This window comes from Gavialis gangeticus, unplaced genomic scaffold (assembly GCF_001723915.1).
Source record: "Gavialis gangeticus isolate Ggan-Ray unplaced genomic scaffold, GavGan_comp1, whole genome shotgun sequence".
Taxonomy (NCBI): Eukaryota; Metazoa; Chordata; order Crocodylia; family Gavialidae; genus Gavialis; species Gavialis gangeticus.
Genome location: NW_017728992.1, coordinates 160,168,433 through 160,178,888, shown reverse-complemented (window position 1 = coordinate 160,178,888; position 10,456 = coordinate 160,168,433). Strand labels below are relative to the sequence as shown.

General features: G+C 40.0%; 1 protein-coding gene across 2 annotated transcripts in view; it reads right to left on the bottom strand.

Annotated features, from left to right (window-relative positions):
* The window catches only part of VPS13B (vacuolar protein sorting 13 homolog B), a 1,046,600-nt gene that overhangs the window by 897,249 nt on the left and 138,895 nt on the right, over positions 1 to 10,456 (bottom strand). For both annotated transcript variants that reach the window (XM_019527996.1, XM_019527995.1), the window contains exons 7-10: positions 3,929 to 4,197; positions 1,799 to 1,894; positions 1,304 to 1,426; positions 91 to 228 (exon numbers count right to left, since the gene is read on the bottom strand). In XM_019527996.1, the coding sequence (XP_019383541.1) occupies positions 91 to 228; positions 1,304 to 1,426; positions 1,799 to 1,894; positions 3,929 to 4,197 (626 nt within the window). The remainder of the gene's footprint in view (positions 1 to 90; positions 229 to 1,303; positions 1,427 to 1,798; positions 1,895 to 3,928; positions 4,198 to 10,456) is intronic.

Here is a 10,456-nt window from a genome sequence, read left to right as displayed (position 1 = left end):
CAAGAAATGGTGACATTATGCAGCTCTTACAAAATGCACATATTTCAAAATCCTTTAAAAATGTTAACAAGAACTCATTAATCCCCTGACCTTATGATGAGCTGCATCCAAAATAAATTCTGCACGTATACCATTGTTTTCTGGACTTCTGTAATCAAATAGTGAATTAGTAAGGTATGTCATTCCTTTTGTGCTCAGATTTTCTCCACAAGTGAAAAAGTAGGCCTCCTGAAAATGTGGTTTAAAAAAGGGACAGAGAAAAAAAGTCGTATTAGTATGAAACTAAACAGACCAAAGGGCTGTCTTAAGATAATGATGCACGTGCAAACTGTATCTCCTTGACAATTTAAAACAGATTAAGTTAAACCTTAGTCACAATTTCAATAGAAATACTAGTAAAAGTCAAGGTAAGACATTAAAAATAGAATTACTTAAGTAGCTTTAAGGATTTTTCCCATTTACAATAAAAATATCTTGAATTAATGTGTCTATCACTAGAGAATTTGTTTAGAAAAATCTGTTTGCTCAGAATACTGTTAGCTTTACATTAACAGTATCCTCAGCTTACTATTCACTGAAAATCATTATTTGCTTACCCACCTGCTCTTACTTAGCCCTATAGCCATGACTACTCTACCTCTTTGACAAAATCAGGACTGCTGTCAAGACAGGCCCAACCAACTTACTCCCACTCTATGTATGTAGAAAGCCTGATCAGGAAGCCTAAACTGCTTAGAGGCAATCATATTTGCTTTACGCAGAAGTATGAGAGGTTGCAAGGATAGTCAGGATTTGCTTTAAAAACTCCAAAATAACCATCTCTGAAAAGCACTTAGAGATGCTTAGATTGAAAGTGATGTACAACTGGAAAGCATTATTAAGTATAGGATCACTACACCAGAAACCCTAGGCCAGCCAATATGCACTGAAATAATTTTACAAGTTTTATGGTTTAGTAATTTTACAGCCTTCCCTGCCCTCTAACTGAAAAAAACTCCCCCAAAACACCCAGTTATAGATGCTCCTACTAAACAGAAAGACCTTCACATAGCCCAAAAAAGAACAACATTCCTTTACACTTTAAAAAAAGCTGTGAGAAAAAGGGATCATCTCAAACTTTTGTAATTTCCCTCTCAGTTTTTTTCCTCTGAGCTCTGCATGGAATATGTTAAGACTTATTTCATTAATGCCACATCCAAGAAAACAAAATGGATATTAACAATGGCTTTACAATATTATGTATCAATAAAGCACATCAGCATTGGTGTGCTGAACAATCAAGCAGTATTCCAAATTTACTTACTGCATCACTTCTATTAATATTTTCTTCAAAGTCTTTAATTCCCATAATTCCTTTAAGGCACAGAGCCTGGCAACTGACAAAACCTATTTGGCAATCAAAGAAAGGTTCACCCATCATAAGAACCTATTGGGAGAAAAGGTGACATGGTGAAAAATGCTATGTTATTTGACATTAAAAAAATAAGTAGAAAAGAAGAAAAAATGAAAAATCTAACATGGTAAACTCATTTGAAGTTTTTAATTAATCAAGAAGTCTATCAAGTAGTATGATCTTTACAAGTACATTCTTACCACATCTTAGGGTTACAGTATTCTACACTCTAGAAATCCAGAAAAGAAATTACTTCAATAAATACAATGATATAATAACATAGGAATTTAAAACCAATAACAACTGCTTTTTCAGAATATTTAACTGATGAAAAATATTTATTAAACTTCAATTTGCCAAGGTATTTACTATAAATTGAAAAACTTAGTTGCAGTGGAAAATTACCTCAACTGTGGTTCCTTCTTGCTCCCATCGTATAACTTCTTTGGATTTTACTTTCTGAGGACTATAATAACTACTTTCAGCTTGCATTTCAGTGAGCTATGAAACAATATGATAAACACCTTATATAAGCCAATATTAGCATTAAATAGCAGTAATCTGTCATTACTATATAGAATTGATGAAGACAAATTAAACTTTACTATGGGCCAAAATTTATTATTAGACAGGAAACAGGTGCAGTAAAACAGCTGTAACACATTATCCATATTAGAACATAAGAACTTCTAGCTGAATATGCCAATTTAATCTTATGTATGGCATAAGAAAGTTTTAAACACCATAGTATTTTTATTTAAGCTTCTCTTCTTATATCAACAATGTGTAAAAGATGAAATAACAGATATGCAGCTGCAACACAGACACACTATCAACTGAGTTTATAAACTTGCCTAAAATCTCTAAACTTATTATAGCATTTATTCTGAATAGCAAATAACTCACAACATGTAAAACTAAAGTAAAATTAATTAATTTAAATCATGCCTAAATTTTTCTCATATTATTTTGAAAGTAAATTTTATTACATTTTTGTATGGTTTAGATGCTTATAACTATTCATTCATCAAATCTTTCAAGTAGCAAAGAAACATACTATGGGAAAATATACGTTACATAGTTAAATAACAGTCAATATTGTATCAAGGGAATAGGTCCAACATAGTGAAAAGCTTGCATTTAAGTAAAGAACTTTTCCAGTTTTGCTTGTTTTTGATCTGCTGAAATAATTCAAGTTCTAATTTTTTATATAAAATACCCACAAGCTCATTACTTTAATTTCCAAGACTATATACACATGGTTGCTGTTTCAAAGTAAAATTCTGTAATCCAAATACTCAAGTAAAATTGGATTTTTCTAAAAAACCTGATCACCCTTCAGCTGTGTGCAATTATTGTGGAGGAAAAGCAATTAATTGATTAAAAGAACTCAGACATTACGAGAACAATTTTCAACATTATTAGAAAAATGCTACATTTAATTTGGCATGATTTTTTAGCTGGAATGGTATCAGCTGTTCCAAATGCTAATGCAGAAAACTGACCTTATTTTTTGACCAAAATATGAACCACAAATTAATTCCATACATTCTTTGCATGCAAACAGAACAATGAATTCTAATGTTTTCCTCCGAAATCTCACCATACTGCTCTCACGCACCACTTTACATTCTAAAAATATAAAATGTAAGACTCCATAATTTACAACGTTTTACTACATCCATTAAACAAGCAAGCCTATAATGATACATTAAAAGACCCAATCCTGTCATCCTTGCTCACATAAGTAGTTCCAGCAACTTCAATATGATCACATGAGCACGGTCTGTAGAACCAGGCTTTTAACATGCACATGGAAACACAAAATAAAGTAAATTACAGATAAGTGAACACTGTAGGAAAGCTATTATTTTATTTCATATTGATTTTTATTAAACAGGTGGCATGAAGGTAAATCTATACTAGGTATTTCAAACCTGATATGAAAACTTGACTCAAGCATCAATTAATTAGCAGCTTCCAGATATCTATTTTTATGTGAAACATTACAGCAAATACAATCACTTGAACAATCACCAAACTGCTATATCAGGAAAAATATTCTTAAAATGAAGTCGAGCAAATGTGAACAGATTTTAAGTGGATGAAGAAGACAACATTATAATAAACATTCCATTGCTATTAAGAACTTTCTTTTTGCCAATTATATAGTGCTATTCATTCATAGATGCTAGGGTCAGAAGGGACCTCAACAGATCATCAAGTCCAACCCCCTGCCTAGGCAGGAAAGAGTGCTGGCACTGGAGGATTTACTTTAAACTTTTATCGCTTTTCATAATTTCCCTTTAGAATGAGACCTTTTCATCATTTAACTAACTTTAATTTCATTAACAAGATTTACTGATACTGTTAATTACATGTTGACTGAAAAATAAACTTTTCAAATATTAATATTTTCAGCTATTATGTAATTTTTTTTTATTCAGAAAATAAATGAGCACATCTCAACCTCTAATGTATTAATGTATTGCTTAGCAAAATAATTAATAGACTCTATAACAAAGAAATACTTACTTTGAAAGTTACAGTTGCTTTTGTACAGTAAAACCCAACAGAAACAATAGGATCCTTGAGAGCCTGGAATTTCTGCTGATGCAATGTTGTTCCATCATCCATTCCAATAGACCCATCCTCTCCATCATAGCTCACAATAGCAGGAACAAGTGACCAGGCCCATGAAAACCATCCCTGCTGCTCATCATCATCTTGATTATGCATGTAGGGTTCTTGGTTAATATACTGCGTAGGATATTGTAACGTTGAGCCTGTTTCATCTTCTGCACCTTTGATACAAAACATACATTCAAATCAAAATTGTGGATCAACCGTCCTTAGCAGAATCTTTTATGCTGTTCTCATGTTTAATTTGGGAGCAATTTTTCTGCATTATGTTTTCAGAAATATTTCTGTCGTCTCCCCTCTCATTAGTACCAAAAAAAGATTTAGGAAATAAAAAGATTCCCATTCAGTAATGTCTATTAAGTTACTAAATATAAAAGTTTACATCATAAGTTGCAAACTGGAGCTCTGATGGCTTTCAACATTTTCCATTACAGTATAAGACCACAGCCTGTGACAGGTTAAGGCACAACCCCCAAGCTACCACCCAGCCACCACTCACCTTACAGGTCCTGCTGCAGCAGTAGCCAAGGTTTTTGGCTCCCTACCTCTTCCTCTTGCTTTCACTACCTGTCCCACCCCAGTGGGCAGGACCCCAGGGGAGCCTGCAGTGCAGTGCAGTACAATGGGAAAGCTGGGGGGGAAGGCAGGAGTACCACCTACATACACAGAACAAGGGAGTCTCATAGTGCAAATGTCAGACTTTCTGGGTGTACAATGCAAGGGAGGAGCACTCAGAGGCCTGAAGCTTGTACTAGTGCAGCCCGCACATCATATGATTGGAATTGGTGCAGCCTGTATGGCATATGGCCGCAGGCCACTTAGAACAGGAGCTATCAACCAGGGATACGCTTACCCTTGGGGGTACTTCAGAAGGCCCCAGAGGGTATGCAGCAGCGGGACAGAGAAACTTCTGGTTTCGCTGCAGGTGCTTCTGGTTTTGTTGCTGTGTGCGGCAGCCCCTGCCCTCGACCCCCCCGCTTGTCAACCGGCTAGGGGACTCCCTGCTTCTTGACTGGCCGCTGGGGGTACACTCCAACCAAAAAAAGTTGAAAAACCCAGACTTAGAAGCTGGACAGCCCTGGTATAAGTATTATGGATTGGACTTCAGGGGGGGTTATCTATGCTTTACGCACCTCAATCAGATTTGATCCTCCATAGCCTACTTTTTCATGAAAAATATAAAGCAATGAATTTAAGTGCAGAACAAGAAGTTGCTTAACAGTGGGTTTTGCAAGAAATTTATTCAAACATTTTGCCCCTTACAATTTAGTTCCAGGCATATAGAAGTCTCTACCCTAAATTGTTCCCAGAGGTTATAAGGATAAATGTAAAACCAGCAACATGGTGGTCTTCACTGAAAAATACTTAGATCTGAAGTTTGTTACATGTGTGACTCATCTGCAAGTATGAACACCATCATCTGCTTCAGCCGAAAGAATTTTCTCAAATTCTAATTTCATCCAGAATAAACTAAGAAAGGGGTTAGGAGTGGACAAAACAAGCAAACTTCTAATGTGTTATAAATTGCTTAATGCCAAGCAGTTGAAAACAAAAACCCAACAAAAAAACAGATCCTGAATCAGATTAGTAAACAAAAGAGTGAAATGTAAATGCAGTGATTTCCCCATGTGTTTACTTTTCATAGGTTAAATATAATTTAAGAATATCATAAGCAGGATTTTCCTTTTAAGAATAACATTGCGTTTTTAAATCTCTCTTGAGTTTTTATTTTACATTAAAAATGTATTTTCAGTGCTCTGTGTTGAATGTGTATAGAGCAGGGGTCAGCAACATACAGTTTGGCAAAATATAATCCGTGGGCTGGATTTGGCCCACAGAATCCCAGGGCTTTATCCCTGTCCACACCAAGACTAAGCAGTGGAGTGTTGCACCAGGAATCTTCGCTGCCGCTGCTTCTTCCCCAACCCTGCAGCCTCATCCCAGCTGTGCGTGACCTAAGCTTTCAGCTGGTAGGGAGCTGTGCTTGGGTCCAGAAGCAGAAAGCTGAGTCCACACTGCTACCAGTTCTCCCTCCCTCCTCCCCACTCCAGACTCCCAGCTGCAGTGCAGCTCCCCACCACCTAGAAGCTGGGCTCACATGCCAGAAGGCTGAGAGAAGCAGTGACAACACCAGCATAGCTCCCAGCTGCATGACTGCAGCACAAGCACAGGCAAACCCCCTCCACTGGTGACACATCGAAGCCATATAGCCTGCATCAGAGCCAGGTTGTTCCAGCCTCCAGCTTGAAAAGGTATTAATTAGCAGTTAGGAAGTTTATGTGCATTAGTTTAAATATTTCTCTTCAAACACGAAGAATCTTTTTTTAAAATCACTCATCATAATATATAGAGAACTTCATCTCTTCTCACAATTTTTGCTTTTGGAAATTTCCTACTTGGGCCTAATGATACACATTTTCAAAATATTGTTATGTAGCCTTAAGAAGCAATGACACATTTTTCTAAGTTTGACAAGGAGGGAAGACTGAGAAAGGCTGCAACTCAATCAAGCTCTACTGGATCAGTTGGCTGATGTGACTGCAGAGCCACTGGCCATCCATCATCTTTGAAAATTCATAGCTATCAGGAGAGGTCCCAGATCATTGGAAAAAGGCAAACAGTGCCCATATTTAAGAAAGGGAAGAAGGAGAAGCCAGGAAACTACAGACCAGTCAGCCTCACCTCAGGCCCTGGAAAAATCATGGAGCAGGTCCTCAAGGACTCCATTTCTGAGCCCTTGAAAGAGAAGAAGGTGATTAGGAACAGTCAGCATGGATTCACCAAGGGGAAGTTAGGCCTGACCAACCTGATTGCCTTCTGTGATGAGGTGACTGGCTGTGTGGATGTGGGGAGATGTGGTGTATCTTGATTTTAGCAAGGCTCTTGATACGGTCTCCCACAGCATTCTCACAGCCAAGCTAAGAAAGTATGGGCTGAATGAACAGACTATACGGTGGATAGAGAACTGGCTGGAGCATTAGGCTCAGAGAGTAGCAATCAATGGCTCAATGTCTAGTTGGCAGCTGGTATCAAGTGGAGTGCTCCAAGGGTTGGTCCTGTGGCCAGTTTTGCTCAATGTCTTCATCAATGACCTGGAAAATGGCACAGAGTGAAGCCTCAGAAAGTCTGCAGATGACACCAAGCTGGGGGGAGTAGTAGATACACTGGAGGGTAGGGACTAGGATTCAGAGTGACCTAGACAAATTGGAGGGCTGGGTCAAAAGAAAGCTCATGAGGTTCAACAAGGACAAGTGCAAAGTCCTGCACTTAGGATAAAACAATCCTACGTACCAGTACAGGCTGGGGGCTGACTGGTTGGGCAGCAGCTCTGTAAAAAAAGACCTGGGAGTTAGTGGACAATAAGCTGAATATGAACCAGCAATGTCCCCTTGTTCCCAAGAAGGATAATGGCATACTGGGTTGTATTGGTAGGAGTGTGGCTAGCAGGTCAATGGAAATGATTACTCTCCTCTATTCAACACTGATTAGGCCACATATGGAGTATTCTATTCGGTTTTGGGCCCCACACTACAGAAAGCATGGGGACAAATTGGAAAGAATCCAGAGAAGGGCAACAAAAATGGCTGGGGCACATGACTTCTGAGGAGATGCTGAGGGAACTGGGCTTATTTAGTCTAGAGAAGAGAAGACAGAGGGGATTTAATAGGAGACTTCAACTACCTGAAGGGGAGTTCTAAAGAGGATGGAGCTGGACTGTTCTCAGTGGTGGCAGATGACAGAACAAGAAGCAATGGTCTCAAGTCGCAGCAAGGGAAGCGTAGGTTAGATATTAGGAAGAATTTTGTCACTAGGAGGGTAGTAAAACACTGGAACATTTTGGAGTCCCCCTGTTACAGCAGCGGTTCTGAGAAGATGAAGGAATGGCCTTAGTTACTGAAAGCAGCCACAGTATATTTTCATGATAGTGCGTAAATAGCCTCACCACATGTGGATATGGTGCTTTATGGAGGTGGTACATTCACTGCCTTTAGCAAGTGACAGTCTCAGTTAGACAAGCAGGAAATGAAAAAAGTAATGAAAGAAAAGAGGGGAAGAAGGAGGAATAACAGACACAGCAAATAATTATTTAGTAGTTCAGCCCGTTTTGAGAAAAGGTAGAAAGTGAAGAGGAGGCCCTGAGCTAGAAGTCAGCAGTAAAAACTAAAATAAAATAAAAGGTCAATTTTGAAGAAGAATCTAAAGCAGGAGAGAAAGTTCACTCCAGGATTTAGGGCATGGAAGACTGTACAAAGTCCAAAAAAGGCAAAAAGCAGAAGTAAAAAACGAAACGAAAGGATCAACAGAGCAAGAAATATAAGTATAAAATGAGAAATAAAAAGAAAGAAGGGGGAAAAGACAAGTGTTAGAAAACACACACAACTGTCTGGGGTCATCAGGAAGCTTTCCTGAGAGTTATGTGAATTCCTGTGGAATATGAGTTTCAATTAAAAATCAGTGTTAGCCCTTATAGTTGTACAGATCGGCTTACATACAGGAGTAATATGTAAACCAATGCAACACTGCCTTCCAAAGTCTGCAGACAGGGAACTCCATTCCCACTGCTCCAGCCTTCTAATGTTCTGACAGTTGAAAACTAACTAGAGGTTTTGCCAATCTTTTTCTGAAGCTATTTAGAGCCACATGGAGAGCAGTGTAACTGACAAGACTCTCGTCAATTCATTTTGATGCAGCGTGAGAAAGTTAGGAGAGAAACCACAGAGCGACTGCAGCCAGACCTCTCAAGCATACCAAATTTTGAAGGAAGTTCAATATTTTGGATTCCTGCTCTGCTGCATCACAAAAGCAAGTGATGTTTTATGCGTACAAGAAAAACACTCCCTCACCCACTACGCTCCCTGTAGTGCAGAAAAAAAGAACACCAGGCCAGAAGATCATTAATTAAAATTTCACCTCCACTAGCTGCAGTTTAGATTTCTACAGATTACTAATCAAAAACCTTACACTTTACTTCTAGAAAGCAATCAAATTTTAGTAATGGCATAAGGATTATTTCTGTTTTTTAACCAAAGACTAGCCTTCAATGTAAAATGAATAAACAGTCCTGGGAGCAAAGACCAAGAGCCAAAGCTTCCTCTCTTCCCTGCCCTTAGAATTAGACTACAGAGTCATGTTTCCTCTTGCTTGCTCTTCTTCTGACCCCATGACTCTTACATTTCCATTCAAAAGGGACTTGGAAGCTGATCCTTCCTAAAGCTATCCCCAACATTGTTTAAGGCCTAAACTTGCTAAACGTTGACCAGGGGATGCTCTATCTAGCTAAAAGGTAAATAAACCCCATTTGTTCTAGATGTATTCTTTAGATAAGGCCATCCATTCAGTCACTACCCCTCTGCCACCATTAATTAGGGTGGATCTTGGGTGTACCGCAGACACCTAGACTAGGGACAGACGTTACACTTAAACTCGGTTAACTGATTGGAAACTGGTTTAAACAGAAGTTCAGTTCACACAAAACACTTTCAAAGTGGCCACAACCAGTTGAAGATAAATCTGGTTGGATGCAGTATCAGACTTGACCGATGTAGGTCAAACCGATTTATGGAACTTCGTTCCAGATCCCTTCCCAGTTTTAAGTTGCAGTGCCCCAGTATCCCAGGATGCTTTGCAACCCTAGGCTCTGCTATTTGCTCTGCTGGAGCAGGGACTGCCTCACCCCTCTGCTCCCTAGAATGCATCCTGCCTGTAGCTGTCAGCTCATACAGATTGGGGGGGGAGGGGGAAGGGGAAAGGAACAGACCCCACAGACTCCCTAGCCAGGATCAACACAGCATGTATGGAAAGGGGAAAGCCCTGTGGTGGGGGCTTTTCAACCCTCAGCAGCTCTCCCCTGTCCCCTTTCCCAGCAGCTGATTGCTTTAGCAGCTGCCACAGGTGAGAGGGAGAATGAGTCCTCCCAACCAGGTGCCTGCCCGTGCAGTCCAGCATCGGAGCACCAGGAAGACCTGTCATGGGGAGGCTTCGCCTCACCCCAGCCCAGGGTCCCCCAGTCCTGGGCAGCCCCAGGGAGCTGAAGGGAATTCTTCCCCTCCCAAACACCAGAGCTGCTTGCCTTAGCTCCTGAATGTCTCTAGCAGCCTCAGGAATCAAAAGGAAATTCTCCTGCTCCTCCACAGCCAGTTTTGCCTCAGCTGCTATGAGTCTGAGGCAAAATTACTTGCAGAGAGCAGAACAATTTCCCCCCACTCCCTGAGACTGCCCCCAGCTATCCCTGGGACTTGCAGCAGCTAAAGCAAGCAGCTCTGGGATTCAGGAGAGCAAGAATTGCCCTCAGCTCCCTGGGATTCCCCAGGCTGAGGGACCCTGGGCTGGGGTGGGGGGGAAGCCCAAGGCAGGGTCTTCCCGGTGCCCCTATGCTGGGCTGTATGGGCAGGCACCTGGCCAGAAGGACTACATCTTCCT